The sequence below is a fragment of the Drosophila rhopaloa genome, unplaced genomic scaffold (assembly GCF_018152115.1).
Source record: "Drosophila rhopaloa isolate 14029-0021.01 unplaced genomic scaffold, ASM1815211v1 contig_115, whole genome shotgun sequence".
Taxonomy (NCBI): Eukaryota; Metazoa; Arthropoda; class Insecta; order Diptera; family Drosophilidae; genus Drosophila; species Drosophila rhopaloa.
Window position 1 is genome coordinate 1,399,741 of NW_025334990.1, and position 17,983 is coordinate 1,417,723.

Sequence of the window (17,983 nt, forward strand, 5' to 3'; positions counted from 1 at the left end):
TTGAGGTAATTAAATTTCACTTTGAATGTCCATTTTTGTGTGAAGTTTCCGGTTAGGCAGAGAAATGAATTAAATTAAAGTCGATTACAAAACTTTTTATTGATTTAAAAACAAACAGAGTTTATTAAGATTGCTTTTGGTTAGGCAACGAGCTAATAACAATTAAGTTTTTAATTAGAAACTAGGGGAAATCGACCATTGTGAATAAATAAAAATATTCTGTTAAATTTCGCATTTCTGGCATAATATACAAATAAATAAAATAAAAACAGGGTTTAGTGATAAGTAAATTAAACAACGGGCTGCGTGATATAAACAAGAAAAGTTTTGCCATTTAAATTTTAAATTTACTTTAACTTATTCTATAAGTTAAATGTTTTTTCATTTGGTATCAAAATTCCACTTTAATGCTCTATTTTTTTCTGCCAAGGCAGCCTAGGCAGCAAAATGAAATTAAAATCGTTCATAAAACTATTTATTGAATTCAACTTCAATTTTAAGAACAAACAGAGTTTATTGGAATTGTTTTTCGCAAAGCAAAGAGTTATAAACAATTAAGTTTCTAAATAGAAACTAGGAATAATACAAACTTTTTCAATAAATCAGAAATTTTGCATTTCGTGGTCATTTAAGGAAAAAATTAAATGAAATAAAAACAGTGGTTATTGATTTTAAAATAAACAGAGCTTTTTCAGCTGCGTTAATATAATCAAAAAAGTTATTGCCATTTATGTTTTGTATATAACCTAATTTGTTGTGTGGGTTTAATGTGCTGCGAATCTGACTAGTGAAATCCCCGATAATGGTTTGTTTTTTAAGTCGAGACATTTTGTGCTAAAATCGAGGCAGCCATGAAATATTTATTGCAGCCGACTTTTCGGCGCTAGTGGAAGGCATTTGAAATAAAATGCCGTTTTCCCTTTTGGCCGACGGCGATCCTTGTAAACGGCAGTAAACCAAACATAAAAGAGGAAAATCATTGAACGACTGCGGGACAGGGATTTCCCGTCCGCTTTGAATCCCTTGTGGCTGACTTTTTTGCTACTGGATGGCCGTGGTCGCTTATCCGCTGCATTTGGCTTTAAGCTCCCCTTAATTACACTTTCAACGCCGTTTTTAGCGCTTCTCTGGAGATTTGAGCCGCACAATTCCGGACGAGCTGTCGACATCCGTAATGGGATTTCCGCAAGTTGCTGTTGAAAGGCTGTAAAAACGCTGTATAATTTATAATTTGGAACAAAAAGAAATCAGCATTCATACATTTATGGAGTGTTGGCTTTCCGGTCAGTAACTTTTGATTGGCCCTCGAAGTGTGCAACAATTAACTCGCCAAAAGTGCCTCATCTTGGCCCGCCCACTGTGCCCTATGCGCCCACTTTTCCCCGCAGGCAGAATGGAGCCTTTGGCTCCTCTCGTCAACTCGTTCTCCACATTTTGTGGCCTGTGGCATGCCCCGTGCGCTACCCGCCCCCCATTTGCGGACAGCGTCTGAATTTGATTGTTTGCGTGGTCCAACCATACCGTGCAAACCACCCCCTCCCCAAGGCCACGCCCCCCGCTGCCAGCTAATTGAGGTTAACCTTAAAGCGGCTGAAAGCGAGAACTTTGTGTCGCCTTGGCCAACTCTTTGCCAACCCAACCCCATCGAATTTACCTCAAACATCCCGCAGTTGGGCCCCAATTCCCTGGCCTAATTTGCGGTAGTGCTGTGGAGTGATTTGTTGTATTGTTTCCATTGAAATGAAATGCTGTTGAACGACTCTTTTGTTGATTTGTGAGTCTAACATCTAGATGGCCACGTTTTAATTGAGTTATTTAAATAGTTTTCATTGCCATTAACAATTGTCTTTTAGATTAGTTTTGTTTAAATATTATTTTAATGAAATTGCAGCGTAATAATTATATCTAAAATTGCGTATATATTTAATTTATTTTCCTGATATCTTAAAACATGCTCTACTCATATTTATTTATCCAAATTAAGGCTTCAAATAAAATAAAGAATAAATACTAAAAGAAGAGAGAGATGTTAAACTCTTGACTATTAGATTATATTGAATTTCACAATCCCAGACGTTCATTTGCATAATAGAAGACACGTGTCGCCCAGATTTTTATCAGTCTTCGATGAAAAATCAATTCCATTAAAGTTTGTTAGTCGAGACGTGAAGGACCTCTCCACTGTTTACGCCTGCTATTAAAATGGTATGTGGGAAGCTCTTCCCGGAATCGAGGAGAAGTGGTCAAGGCAAGTCCTCAACTTTCACCTTAATTACACGAACCTTCCACTTGGAAGGCCAAACTTAAATAAAGGCACTATCATTGAAATTGGAACGCGGTATGTCAAGTCGGAAAAATCGAAGGTTCCCCATGTGTATTGGGTGGCAGAAGGGAGTCCGAGTTCCATCGAACGCAAAGAAATGGGAACTCGTCCTGCTCCCCTTTTCAGTTGGCAATGTCCTCGTCACTCACTCATTCGCCCATTCATTCATCCATGCGCTCGCAGGGCCATTCAGGCATGTCAGCGTTCAGGTTGGATTAGCTCGATTATCGTTAGGCTCGTCGTAGAGCACCACCCTTCCACCCCCTCCACTCCTATTACTTGCACCTGTAGTTTGCTTAGTTCTTTGACGAGCTTTCGTGCTTTGATTGCAGGGGCGTGTCCTTTTACTTTCGGTTAGGAAAGCAACCATTAAAATACAAACTTATTTGGTTAGTAACTAAGTACATACATTTTTATTTACCAACATGTGATGTGTTTTCATTTTTTATCCGATAATGTTAAATAGGGTTCTTTTCGTTGGGGTAACTGTGATTTTTAAGACAATTTCACTTAATTTATTTAACAAAAATGAGGACATTTAATGCCATTTAATGTGGGACAGATAAAAACAGGCAAGTACTTTTAAAAGACCTGTTTATTTTCATTAAAGAAAAATTAACTAAATAAAAATATTTAAGTAATTAAACAGATACAAGAATCGCAATGAAAAATACAAAAAATTAAGTTTTAAATTTCCAAGATTGGTTTCTCCGTGGGATTAATTAAAATGTAAAGCACAATGGCTACAAGTGCGCGACTTTTTGTGCTGTCATAAAATCACAATTCTTTCCATTCCGAGTTGATTTCCGCGTAATCTTTTTAAGCCCCCCTTTAACTACGACACTGGCTGGGAGTGTTTTTTATCGATTGAACGGGGCACTTGTTCCCTTGCCCCCTCTTTTCTGTTTGTTTTGACACTGAACCACAAACGCAATAACAACCACTGACAACAGAACGCCCCTTGTCATGTCGCAACTGAACTCAGCGGTCCACGTGTCGTATGCGCTATTGCATTTCAATCAATCCCATTGCACTTTTTCCCCATTAAAGAGGTCTAATCTCTTTTTTATACAGTTGCAACGGGTAACGACTTTTGTTGGTCTGTCTATGGCAGGTAAATAAAGGAGAACCCAGATTTCCCATCAACGATCTCGAATTAAAATTAATGATTTGCCAGTGACATATGACAATCTTATTGTCCGATTTACCCAGCCATCCATTAATTCAGTTGCAAGATGGGCAGAGTGATTTTGATAAAAGTGAATTAATGGGGAAAGTAATTTGTTACACCGAAAGGCTGGAGAATTAATTGGGAAGTATGATTATCGTCAATGTTTCAATATGGAATCCTTAATGTCCGCACCCCAACTGAATTCCGCCCTAATGACATTTGCATATTTTAATCGAATTGCTACGTTTCTCGAACGTGAAGGTCTGCAGCTCATTCATCCATCAAGGACGCAAAGGACGATGGAAAACTATTCAAAAATGAGATATTGATTGCACACGCAAACAGCGGATTGTGGCACATTGTTATCGCCTCCTTGCCACCCATCGCGTACTCTCCATAAGGTGAAAGAAAATGGTTGAAATGAATTTTCACATCGAATTCCGTTTTGAATGCGAACGAAAGACATTCGACTCCAGAAAATGACATGACAGCATTGAGCCAAAGTCGAGGAAAAGTCGTGCAACTTGGCATTGCAGCTGCCACAGCGGCAACATGCGATAGTTGCATGTTGCAGCAGCAATTTTCGAGGAGTTTTTATACCCTTGCAGAGGGTATTATAATTTTGGTCAAAAGTGTGCAACGCAGTGAAGGAGGCATCTCCGACCCTATAAAGTATATATATTCTTGATCAGTATCACCTCCTGAGTTGATATAGCCATGTCCGTCTGTCCGTCTGTCCGTCTGTCTGTTTCTACGCGAACTAGTCTCTCAGTTTTAAAGCTATCGAATTGAAACTTTGCACACACCCTTCTTTCCTTTGCACGCAGTATATAAGTCGGAACGGCCGGGATCGGCCGACTATATCCTATAGCTGCCATATAACTGATTGATCGGAAATGCCATAACTCTGCTGTTTGTTAAGTTAGGAAGTTGGGACTCTCTATGGGTATTATATTTGGCCAATCAATCCGACATACCAAATTTCATAAGGATCGGCCGACTATATCCTATAGCTGCCATATAACTGATTGATCGGAAATGCCATAACTTTGGTGTTTGTAAAGTTAGAAAGTTAAGATTTTCTACTGGTTTTATATTTGGCCAATCAATCCGACCTACCAAATTTCATAAGGATCGGCCGACTATATCCTATAGCTGCCATATAACTGACCGATTGGAAATGCCATAACTTTGGTGTTTTTAAAGTTAGGAAGTTTGGATTTTTTATGAGTATTAAGAATGCATCATAGGAATAATTTTGGAGAATATTATTATAGAGAATTCTGCAAGGGTATATCAACTTCGGCTCCGCCCGAAGTTAGCTTTCCTTTCTTGTTATTGATAAAACTTTGCCACCGGGACGCTCAGTGTGCCAAGGCAACGTAATCCTGGGGTGTTTGTTATTCTGCGTCCATATTTGCATACTATATAAAGGGTAAAGTTGTGTGTGCGTGCTGCCAACTAATTCTGAGCAACCGCTCATCCTTGAGCCCATCAATCAAATTTTATTTAAAACTATTGTTTATTTATGACCTTTTCTGCATGATTTATGTGCGAATCTAGTTCTCTGAAATGTGTGAAATCCGGTAACTAAATTACCGGCAAGATATTCCAGAACTTACAAGGGGTATTTAAATTATTTAATTTGAATTTCACCCTAATAAGATGTAATCCACCTAATTAGGACAGTCGTTTGTGTGAATTGCAACACACGTCCGCTTGTCTCTTGATGCAATTATAATAATTACTGTCTGCTTAAAAGTGTCGTCACTTGATGAATGCCACTGCGACTTTCAAGGATGCGTAATCGGGACTAAAGCCGACAGATGAAAGAGAAACTTTTTGCACTCAAGGCAGTGGGCCCGGCTAAGTAGGCTACAATTTTGAGCTCAAGTTTTCCCCGCTCGAAAGAAAAAGCGGAAATACACCAGCTGCATCTTAAATATTTGTCTTTCGCTTCTGAGTAACAAATGAAGGTAGGTAAATACATGCGACGGGAGATTCACCCTAATTAAATAACCATTTGGCAAATCCAGTTAAATCGCTGTCCAGTTGTTGCCGTCAAGCCCACAATGCTTTATCATAATTGCAAGTAAATTAGCAAATCCCTCCCTCGGGGCATGTGGTTAAGCGATTGTATCGAGCACATCCTCCGTCCCTCCCCATGAATATTCAATCCAATCGTTTGGCCGACGACAGGCTGTATTCATTGGCATTAAATGTGTTCAATGTGCGCGGCAAGTGCGGAGGATGGTCCTCGTTTCCCCTTCCGCGGGGAGGAACTTCCCGATTCCCTTGTGGCTCGTTGAAGGCCCCATCCGTCCGGACCCTCCGGACTTCGAAAGTTTCCCTCGCAGTAGCATTCGGATTGCCATTTCCCAGTTACCGCAATCAAAGGCACACAGAAGCATTTATATTGAAAGTTACCAATTGCCTGTGAAATGCCATAGCAGATTTTCCACAATCTTTAAAAAGACATACACACACATGCAGATGGTAAAGATTTCGGGTTACTTTCCAAAAAGTCAGAGAAATAGAAAAACCCAGTATATATGTATATATGTCTGAACTAAAGCCGATTAAGTTAAGAAGGTTGAACAATACTTTTTCGGTTGCCTTGCGACAATACGTTGGGGTTTTGTTCGACATGTTTTTTTTTCATCCAAATGGAAGTTTGCAACTTTTTAGGAAGAAGGAACAAAAATATCCACTATGGCAATTTATTCTCGGCACCATAAATTGCTTTCAATATGGTATTTATTTAATTCCCTTGCGCACAATTTATTTAGTTGTTTCTTTTTAAATAAACATTTTAAGCTTTACGGTCAGGAAAATAAAAATGCAATATCCAAATTAAAGTACCAGTAGTTGCATCTTGTGAAATACCTTTAGTATCTTCAGCTGGGGAGGAATATTTTTTTGGTAGCCCACACTTGAGCTACACATATGTGAAACTCTCGGCTGAATTTATTTTCCACCTCGTATTTACCTTTTCCTCCTCCACCGCAATCTCCTGCCATTTGTCACATACTTTTTGCAGCAACTTTGTTGATATTCCGCACAGTTTTGTCACCTTAAGAAACTCAGAAGCTCTTAGTCCCAAAGGAGACCTTCAAATTCCATGTCGGGTCCTTATCTCGGTTAGCTTCACACAAAAACTTTATTCCAGGAGAGCTCGAAAATATTTTGGTATGCAACGGGAATATCCTGCGCCCAGATTTGCAGTCATTTTTGTGAAAGCAAATTTATCTGGCCAAAGAGGAAAAAGTGGAAAAATATTAGCTAGTAAGTAGCATATAAATATGTGCGGATGTCAGGAACAGAAAGCCAGAGGATTTCCATATTGAACCAGGGAAGTAAAACCGAAAAACGTCTGCCAATGCCACGACCAGCAGAGCCCGGAAATTGAACTGAAGAATTGGGCAGGATGCGTTGGGAGATGGTTGTGTCGTCTGCCTTACTTGTGTATATTATGTGAAAGTACCCGGAGAGATGCAAGACACGTCTATGTGTGCACACATGTGGGGCCTTCATTTAATGTGCACACATTACGGGAGTCCTTAAAATGCCGCAGTTTTCTGGGACTTTAAGCTGAAACGACTGCGGATGTTCACTCGCCATTCACTTTAAAACGCGCTGGAGGCCGTAAAAATTGGGCGGTTTGCGGGGACGGAGGGTTAAGCGATTAAACAAAAGACCTGGCAACAATTTCGGGTGAATGCCTTAGAGAATTTCTGCACTTTTTAAAAGTCTTTCACAACGGCTTCGCGGTCAACATTTTTGTACGAACAATGGCTTACGGAACACTTTAATTAATTAAAATTTTTTCTTTTCTCTCAATTTTTTGCCTACCTAAGCTTATTTCGATTCAGCTCCGTGGCTCAAACTTTATGGGCTGAGTCGAATAAAACTGTAAAAACTATTGAATTGTTAAAAAGTTTCCTTGGCACGGAATTTTTCAAGAACAAAGCTAAAGAGGCAACATTTTTTTTACGAAATAAAAATATTTTTTTACCCAGTTGCAACTGTGTGCATTGAGTAAAGCAAAACTTTTTCAATTTTGCATTTTTATTCGCTGTTTTATATGCGCTACATAAGCAACACTTGTGTACACATTCGGTTTAGAAATGTGATTCTCGTTTTTATTTCTGTAACAAGAGTATCCCTCTGGTAAAATGGTTCATAATTTTTCATAACTGCGCGTTACCTTCGTTTTCACCGCCGTAACATAAAATTATTGGAAAGGGAAGTGAGGAGAGTGAAAGTTGGCCGGGAGTTAACAATGCGTAGAATTAATGGAAAAGTGTGGCGTGTATTAGGTTGGTAATTTCCTGGAAAATTTTCCTTTTCCCTTGGTATTTTGTAAACATGTATTCTCTTTTCTGTGCTAAATATGGTACCTCTGCTTCCTATTATTCTATGAATTGTCAAGAATTGTGGACACTAAAATTAATTATTCGCATTATTCAACATTTGTGCTTCCTGTATAAACTGCGTCTGCCTGAAATGGGCGGACGGGGTCCATTAATATTTGGACTGCCAGCACCTTCGGCTTTCTACTTCTTTATACCCCCTCACACCTTTCCCCAAACAGACACAGAGAGCATACAATATGGGGTAGAATCTATAATAACACTGAGAACATATATGGCGTATCCTTTCCGTATTGGCGTATTGATTTTGACCAGATAAAACTAAAGTTATTATTACTGATAAGCCTTAGGCATAATTTTCATTCATTGGCGAATCATCTAACATTATCTTCCAAATTACATCTAATTGTTTGAAACTATCTTCAAACAGCCGGTATCTCTGTAAGAAAATTGTTAGAAATGTGGAATTGTCTCTCCCCTAAAACATATCTATTACCAAGCTTTATTTTACAATAATCCAATTCCAATAATTGAATAAAAGTCATAAGAACTATTGTTTATATGAGTTAAGCCACGAAATCTTTAAAAAGTCGATTGTTTTATGGAGCATTCTGAGTGATTTTGAGAAAGAAAGCATTATATATGTTTTCAAATGTATAACTATATATTGTTTAGTTCCAATAGTAAAAACTTATTAAATTAATCATTTAGGGAATAGTTATTTCTTGTGTACTGAAAACTTGTCAAATTAAACAACAACTTTGCAAATAGGTATTTCTTGTGTACGTCCATCGTACATTCATGTGGGTTTTCGTATTCATATTCCCGTGGAAACTATAGCCAGGCAACCAATTCAGTCGTCGCCACCTGCCAACTCTTTCTGTTTGCCCGGCACAAACAAGTCTCGGTGAGCACTCGCAGGGGAACGTGGCATGTCCTGGGAATCGGGAGCCGGGCTCGCTGGAGCAGCGGACGCAGGTCCTGGCAGACGGACACATGCCACAGTGGAAACTGATTTGACCTTTCTACGGGGAGCGGGTCGGCAGAGGCCAGCTCCTGGGTGTTTGCTCTATGTCCCGATGCAAGTGCAGGGGGTGCCACGGGGAGGTATGTGGCCTAGTGCCTTGGCGCCAACGAGCGAAGTCATGGACTTTCTGCTTGTCAGCCTTCTCTTCGCCAAGCGGACACATACCTTCCGACACCCGCAAATATGTATAACAAAGGGTGGGAGGCGCCGCAGGCTATATTACTTTGACTGCACGGCACAGTGGCTCATTCCCCATTTACTTTAAGTTAAAAATTAAACAAAGTTTAGTATTTTCATTGTTAAATTAGTTCTCAAGCTTGCGCTGACCACAAAACTTGCCATGCTCACATACAATAAAGTAATATATAAATACTTATGTAGTTCATGTGATTAGCACTTTAACTTTGGTTTACAAAATGTAATGCAGAGTAAAGACGGAGCAACTCATAAATTTCTAACAAAATATAGAGCATCTGTATTCGATTGGTTTTAAAGCAAGTGCAAAAAATTCGACATCATTCTGTATTACCCAAACTAAGAGATATTTCTATATATTATATATATATATTCTAGAGTTGTAAGACTCACAGTAAAAAGGATAACGATAAACAATACATATGGTGTTTGTCATTAAACTAAAAAATATTCAATTGACTTTTCAAAGTGATCGAACAAAAGTGAGAAAAGTGTTAGAACGGAACATTAAGATGCTGTTCCTAGTCATTTCTATCTTTGCTCAACCCATAAAAAATAATTCATTTCTCATCTGGTTTTCACATTCAGTTTTGCTTAGAGTTGAGTGCAAATTTAAATTACAAAATGCTTGCGTAAATTTGAAAGGGAAGGAAAGTTTAAGAAATAAAGAGAATGTGATATCAAAAACATGAAAATACACTTTTTCCAGACAATTTTTCTGTTTTGTGTGCAATGAAATGAATCCTTTTGTTTTGTTATTAAAGACAGATTCAAGAAAACATATTGGAAGGGAATACAATTTATTTGCTCAGCGTGAGCGAATGTTCTTTATTTATTCTGAGAAAACTGGAATGTGAGCTTACATCAAGCTCCCGAACATTAAATATTTTTTGTATTATTTTATAATAAAATTGAATGGATATAATACAGCCTAGAGCCCAAGGTGACAGCGTTGGCGTCGCGATTGTTTTCTATTCCTTTTCACTTGTTCAGTCACTTGCCCCTCGTCACAGTTCACTGCATACTGACAGGCGCACACACACACACTCACAGCTAAGCTCTCACACACACAGTGCCACACATGCACATTTCTACAGTCAATGTCGTTTGTCGTTTGTTGTTGGCTTTTGTTGATATTCTTGTTATTGTTTGGAATTCCCATACAAAGGGGCATGCAAAAGGGGAATTACACTAAAAACGTAACTAATTTGCGCCCGAGGATCTCACGCGTCTCAAATGTATTTTGCGCCAGGACTTTGGGTCCTTAAGTGGCTTTGTCGAGTCTTAGGAACTTTGTCATTGGGCTGTGAGCAAAGGAATTTGCACTTGTCAGACCCCAAAGACGGAAATCAAAGTACTTGGCAACAACATCGAGCCAAAGAGGAGCAAAAACCCCAGGCTAAAGGGCGAAAGGGCTGAGACTTGGAAAGCCGCAGCAATTTTCTTGTTCCCATTTGTTGCTTTGCCTGTGGTTGGCCGACATGTAGATGCAAACTCGCACAAAGAAGCCAGCTCGGAAGGCTCAAATGCCAGTTGGCTACATGCAAACAACGGCATGACAGGCATTAGAGGTGGGAAACGTGTCGATGTTTAAAGATTCGAAACCAATCAATTTAAATATTCTTCTTTGGTGACTGCTTCAAAGTAAAGCATAATTGGGAAAATAAATTTTCGTAGGTAAATATCTAAAAATTTTAAGAAATTGTAGTAGCCGTTTCGTGGGGGTATAGATTTTTAAAATGTGAGAAACGATTTAAAAACGCTTTTTAATATATTTTTTATTCAGATCCTAATTGAAAAATGGAAACTTCCGATAAATTGCCAACTCTAATCTACATGCACATGCACACACATATCCTTTAAAATAGATTCAAAAACGTAATCAATGACTTCTTCGTTTGTTTCTTTCTAAATCCCAGTGAGTCATGGAATTAATTTATTTTAAAGCCAAGCCGGAAATCGAATTCACCTGACCCTAACACATGAGCGCAAAGCTAAAATCAGAAAAACGTAAAGAGAAACAGACTCATTAAATTTTTATTACAACGCAGTATTGAGCTGAATGTTCAGCCATGTGTTAATCTATTTACGAAACTGCATACCAAGAAACACATACATGAATGGGCAAAATGAACGATAAATACCAATTTAAAGTTGAACGGTTTACCAACTTTTACCGGCGGAAGTCCGTCATCGCATAATTTCATATTCATTTTTATTTGCTAACTTTATTTTTATAGTTTTCGGTTTGTTGACAGGGATTAACTAGTCAAATGTGTTTATTTTATTTTGCACGTTGAATTTGAAAGTTTTTCTGTGGTTAAAGGCGTTTGGGTAAAAAAAATATATCAAGAAAAGTGACCACCACAATATCCTTTTTCACTTTAAGTTTCTGAATGACGCAGAGATGAATCATGTTATTATGAACTGCCCTCAAAAACTTGTATATATATGTAGCTACAAATAGCCAAGCATTTTGTTTTGTAGCCGATGTCCGCAAGCTCTTTATACAATTTCGGGAACACATTTGATGCCACATCCTCCGGTTTGGGATTGTGTCTCCATTGTAAGGAGGACAATGTGAACATGATATGGTCATGGCTTATGGCTTAATGAAGCGAGCACGTAAATGAATGTCAATATGGCCAAAACCAACAGGGCAGCAGCTACAGCTACAAAAACCCGGATGAAGGGTAAAGTGTGGGGTCAAAGGAAAAGGCGAAAAGCCCCTCGTAATAGTTGCCACGCAGCTTTGACACCGTGCCCCACACTTTAGGGGTTAATGGCCGGATCGTCGAGATAGCTAGGCTAAATCTATTGTCTGTAGGCCAGGCTGAAAATTGATGAACACTTTTCCAGGCCATTGGTAATTCGATTTGGCATGTGTGCGTGAATATAGTTGGGCAAGCAAGTCCTCAGTGGAACAACTCTTGCTGAATTTTATTAAAGTTTTGAAAAATTAGAGCGACTTACACACTCTTCATAAGCCCTGTGAGGTACACTCAAATACAAAACTGTTATTTTATTGTATCTTAAAGTTTTTTGTGTTGTTAAGTATTAATTTTAATTAACGTATAACCGAACAAAAGTAGATTGAGAATTAAATAAAATTTTATTAAGATTGGGTAAAAAGAAAGAATATCATTCTCATAAATATTATCAGTTTAATAAATTTTCTATCCGCTTTTTCCTAAGATTTAGTCTCTTTTAACAATTTTTTTATTCTATGTTTAAGGAAAAAAATGTTATGTTTAAAGTTACAGACTTGATTTTTAAAAGTTGTTCTATATTTATTTATATGTGCAGTCCCCTAGACTGTATAAACCTTAATTTGGAATTCAATTTGTCATTTTTCCTGCGTGCATTTGTTGCCTTTCGGCTTTTTGGCATGCGGAAGCTCACTTAAGCCGCTGTAATACGTGCATATAATCCTTTATGCCAAAACACATCAGCAGGCAGCAGCGGGTCCTTGCCAACTCGAGAGCAGGGAGGAGGGGGCTGATTTGCTCGTCCTGGCTGTTGTCGTATTTGCCAACAACAAACAAGAGGCGGTAACAAAAAAACCACAATACATTCTGGGATGTTTGGCTTGCTGACGCTCTCAATTTCCTTGTTTTGCGCACGGGGCGTATGAGTAATCATTTTATTACGCGACCCCCGAAAGTATGCAGCCCACCGAATATCAGTTTCCAACACATGTTGACCTTCTTAATGTGTATATGTATGCGTGCGAGTGTTCTTTGTGCTTATGTCTTTTATTGCACTGGGCGAGACCCCTTCATTACGTATACGCAAATTTGTCTGGCCCCAAATTAAAATAAATGCGCTAAGCATGCCCGAAAAGTTGCTGAAAAACATTTGCACATTTTCTCGTTTAAGTCACCCATCCTCCCACAGTCGTATATTTTCGTTATTCTGACTTCCCGCCTAATACGCCTGTGTATGTGAAATTGAAAAATAATAAAACCGTATGATTACGTATTAAACGAAGGATTATGGCTCAAGGCGATGAGCTTTATGGCAATTTTGTGAGTTTTCCTTTCTCAAATATCTTTGGTTTGATAAGCTGCAAATAATAATATTCAGATTTTGAAGAAATGCTAAGATTGTATTTTTATTTTTCAAATTTTATCATTCATGAAATACTTAAAGTTTAAGAAGCCTAATATACCAAGTGCTATTATAAAGTTAAACAATCTATTAAATCTTTAAAGTTTTATTCTGATGACCAAGTCATGAATTTTCAGGGTGATGCGCCAGATAATTGTATACCCAAATAAAACCTAATGCCTTGCATCATTGACTGCTTCATCAGCTAGAAGCGTCCTTGTTCAGCTTAACTTTATGCATTCGCTGTTTTATAGTTGTTATTTATGTCAAGCCATAAACGAACCCCTCCAAAGAGTTTGTGTTGTATCGTGCTCCACTTCGAGTTTCCAAGTTTTTTAGCCACCAAACCAACCGGATCTCCCAAGGCGACGTCACTCGTTTTTTGCCCGCTCTGCATTTCCCTCGTAGCTTCCTGTATGCTGTACGTGCTTGAGTTTTTCTTGGCAGCCAACTGATTTCAAATTTTCACATAATCGCGTGTTGCTCATAAAAACCAGTAGACAAAAAAGGAACACATCGTGAACGTGCCCCAGAGAGTAGTTACCTTTGGGATGAACCAGAAGTTAAAGAAACTGCAATCATGGTGCGAACCTCGAGCGGTATAATTTACGCAGATTACCCTTCGAGCGCTGTAAGCCATTCGCTATTTAGAACATTGTTATTACTATTTCAGTGCCACCTCTGCCGACTGACTCGAAAGGAAAACAAAACGTTACAAAATGCATAATTGAGCTAAGCGGATAAATTACACGGACGCTGACAAACTTTCACCATGTAAATTGCTCGACTGGGGGTCAGCCACCACATAAGGGGAGCTCCGGTCTCCGGTCTCTGGTCTTTGGTCTCGGGTCTCCGTATGTGGCCATTCCATTCCGTTCCATGCCACCCATTGAAGGTTAAGCTTTTGCGCAACACTCGAAATCAAATTCATTTAAACTGCCACCCGTTCGTCGCCCGTTGATGACGATGACGTAGGCACCACCCCAAAGCTTTCGATGAATCTGAATCCGTATCAGTATGTCTCTGTTTCTCTCTCTGTATCTGTCTCTGTATCTGTATCTGTATCGGCGGGGTGCACGAGTCTAGGGCAGAACAGAATAGGTTTGACCACCGGCCAGACGAGTCGCATTGAAACCACGATAGTGTGAAACCTTATCGTGTCGCCCACTCGAAGATGAGGCCACTGCCATAAATCTCGCCCTGGTGATCCCGATAGGAAAGTGGCCAGTTCCCCCAGAAAAGCAACCCCAGTCGCAGCGCGATCGCCGTCGAGTGCAGACATGTCGGTGTCCTGGTCGAAGACTTTCGTGGCGTTCACCGTCGCCTGGCTGAGCACCCTGTGCCTGCTGCCCGTGGAGACCTTCTGCGACACCTCCTACTACGAGAAGTACTACGCGGCCCGGCGCTATGTTCCCCTCAAGCGCAACGCCCCGCTGCTCTTCAACTTCACCCTAAAGCTGCCGGATTCCGATCAACTGGCGGCGTTCGAGCGACCCGCTCTGGTGGGCAACCTGCCCGTTTTGGGCGCCTGGCAGGCGAAACAGGCGCTGCTCCTCAATCGCACCGCCGTGCACAATGTGTGGACTGCCTCGGTGGAAATACCCCAGAACAGCAGCGTGGAGTATCGCTACTTCGCGGCCGCCGTTGGCCAGAGTGGAGCCGTTCAGATCCGCCGCTGGGAGTCGCACGTCCAGGCCAGGACCTTCAACACCACCAAGTTCAGTGGCAACCGAAGCGATGAGTTCGGACTAATAGCAGCACAACGCCAATTATCGCGTGGCTGGCTGCAGGACTCTGGCAGCATCCTGCAGCTGAAGGTGTTCCGCGAGGCTCTCAGCCTGGAGGAGCAGCCAGAACTGGGACAGGGAAAGCTGCGCCTGCGACTGCAGCCCGTGGATCCGAAGAGCCTGGCGCCCATCCTCAGTTCGGCTCGCGCCAGTGTGGAGTATGTGCGAATGGCGTACGCGGACAGCACGCTCCGGGTCCAGCCGGAGTACGGAGTGCCCTACGCCTCCGGCGATATCCTCATGTTCCACGTGAGCCTGGAGCAGCTGGAGCGGGTGGCCTTCCTGGTGGAAGTGTACGCCGAACAGCCGGACGCGAGCCTGGTCCGACTGCTGGGATACTCGCACCTGCAGCACACCTCGTTCCCCGGCACCGAGGGCAGTGTCTCCATCGACCTCATCTCGCCGCTCTGGCAGCGCCTGGTGGGCGAACTGCGGCTGGAGTACCTGGTCATCCGACCCATGGAGAAGGATAGCTTCGACCTGCGCACCAGCTTCGCCAACTACTGGCGCTCCAACTGGACGGCGCTGGAGATTGGCCACCGCGGACTGGGCAAGTCGCTCACGGTCACCTCGAATGCGGCTCCTCTCATCGAGAACACGGTGGCCTCCATGCTGGCCTCCGCCGAGATGGGAGCCGATCTCGTGGAGTTCGACGTGCAGCTGACCAGCGATCTGGTGCCCATCATCCACCACGACTTCTCCATTCGCGTCTGCATCGACTCCAAGACACCAACCAGTCGCGACGACCTGACCGAGGTGCTGCTGAAGGACATATCCTACGAGCAGCTGAAGGACCTGAAGACCTACCAGATCGTGGGCAACAAGATCGTCGAGTATCCGGCGCACAACAACGTGGAGCCGCCGGAGCAGCGCCTCTTTCCCACATTACAGGACTTCTTCGAGCAGGTGAACCAGAGCACAGGATTCGACATCGAGATCAAGTGGCCGCAGCAGAAGGCGGACGGGCAGTTCGAGAGCGAGCAGACGCTGGACAAGAACCTGTTCGCGGACCGCATCCTGGCGGTGGTGCGGCGACATGGCTGCGGGCGGCTTAATGTGATCAAGAGCTTCGACGCGGATCTGTGCTCTCTGCTGCGCTTCAAGCAGCACATGTACCCGGTGCTCTTCCTGTCCAGCAGCAAGGAGAACGTTTTCACCGATCCGCGAACCAGCACCGTTGAGCAGAGCGTCAACTTCGCGCAGGCCTTCGATCTGGGCGGCATTTCGCCCAACGCCGTGTTCGTCAAGGCGGATCCTTCTGTGGTCCAACGTGCCCGCGCACAGGTCCCCATCGTCCTGCTCTGGGGATCGGACCTTAAGGACCGCGACTCCATCAACTGGTTCCTGCAGCAGGGACCCACGGGTGTCATCTACGACCGGCTAGACCTCTGGCTGGGGGCCAACAGGACGAGTGCCTTCGAGGCGGAGCAGGATCTGCCCGGCTACTTCCAGCTCCAGTGCGATCCGGCGCCCAAAATGCGCGAGCTCAACTCCACCATTGAAAGCATCCTGAGTAACGTTAACTTCCTGTAGTCCCCGATTCTTGTAGCGCCCCAAAACGATATATATTTCAAGCAATAAACGAACTAATAAGGACATAACTTGGGAATTCTCTTTATAAAAAAAGTAGTAACAATTGCTTTAGAAATAACAATATTTCCGTTTATGGTTTTTGAAAAATAAATTGACAAAGCATTCTTAAATATCCGTAGCATTAAAATTCCCAACTTTTATTTATGAAAATCCAAAGTCACAATAGAATTATACATTTCGTTATTAAATATTAACAACGTAAAACCTTTTTAAAAGAACTAATTTTTTTTTATAAAAAGCTGGGATTTTCTCTTGCTTCTTACGTCCTGTAAAAGAAAATGAAAATGGGAGCCATTAAACTCGGGATATTTGATTTGATTTATATGCGCAATTTCAGCGCAAGTTTTGACAGATACTGCTATTGTTTTTGCGCTGGTAAGCATGAACGTGAACTTGAAATTTAAATCTTTAATGAAATCATTGCCATCAACCGCTGTCCCACATGTCATGCGGCGGTGGTTCGTACCCATTTCCATTTGCATTCGCATTCCCACACCCACCCATTCCATTGAGTTGGGTGCTTGGTGCTTGGTGGATGGATGGTGGATGGGGATGAGGGTGGTGGTGCTGACGGATCGGCTCGATTCCCTCTTTTCGCTCCGTCGGGATGCTGGGCCAATTACCTGCTGCCCGCATTTGCATTCCGCTGGAGGGGATTAGGGGTATCCATGCATATGCAAATATTTAGGCATTTATTGCGGTCATTTATCCGCTCCGTGGGTGTAAATTCTGTTTAGCAATTTGTTGCAACTTGAAACTGGGACGCCTAATTGGATTTTCAGAAATTCACTTGCAAATTGTCGCTTGGAAAATCAAAAATAATTGTGGCTTTGCCTGCAAGCATTTTGTGTACGTTTATCAGCAAGTGCAATCGCAATTATTTGATTTATTATCTTGTTACTTTAGCTTGTGCTTAATCTAAGTAATCTTTGAGTGACTTATGATTGGAGCGTGGAGTAATCAATGTTTTTGTGCCAACTTATTTGATTGCAGCGCCAGCTGATGGAGGCCTACATCAGGCAGAAAAGAGCCTCGCCGGGAATGGTCCAGGCCAGTGATCTCCAGATCAGCCGGCCGATGTCCGGGATGCGCAGCAACAGTCGCGAGCTGCACGCCTACGACGGACCCATGCAGTTCATCAGCTCGCCCCAGAATCCGGACCAGATACTGACCAACGGCAGCCCCGGGGGCGTCACTCCGGTTGCCATGAACACGAGTCGCAACCACTCAAACAACATGCGCAGCCTGAGCACCATCAACCAGGAGGGTAAGTGGCCATACACAACAAAAAATATACCCAACCTAAGCACTTCCAGACTTATCATGGCCTTGAAAATTAAAAATATAGCTCAAGATCGATTTCTTTTTTAAATTTCAAAAAATATTATTTATTTTCGGATTTTC

General features: G+C 41.8%; 2 protein-coding genes across 2 annotated transcripts in view; both read left to right on the forward strand.

Annotated features, from left to right (window-relative positions):
* LOC108041457 (protein king tubby) overlaps positions 1-17,983 on the forward strand; it is a 28,919-nt gene that overhangs the window by 8,566 nt on the left and 2,370 nt on the right. The window contains exon 2 of the mRNA XM_044461593.1: positions 17,573-17,846. Within this exon, the coding sequence (XP_044317528.1) occupies positions 17,573-17,846 (274 nt within the window). The remainder of the gene's footprint in view (positions 1-17,572; positions 17,847-17,983) is intronic.
* On the forward strand, positions 14,318-16,587 carry LOC108041455 (glycerophosphocholine phosphodiesterase GPCPD1). Its single transcript, XM_017119384.2, has one exon. It carries the CDS (start codon positions 14,480-14,482, stop codon positions 16,517-16,519), a length of 2,040 nt encoding a protein of 679 aa, XP_016974873.2. The 5' UTR covers positions 14,318-14,479; the 3' UTR covers positions 16,520-16,587.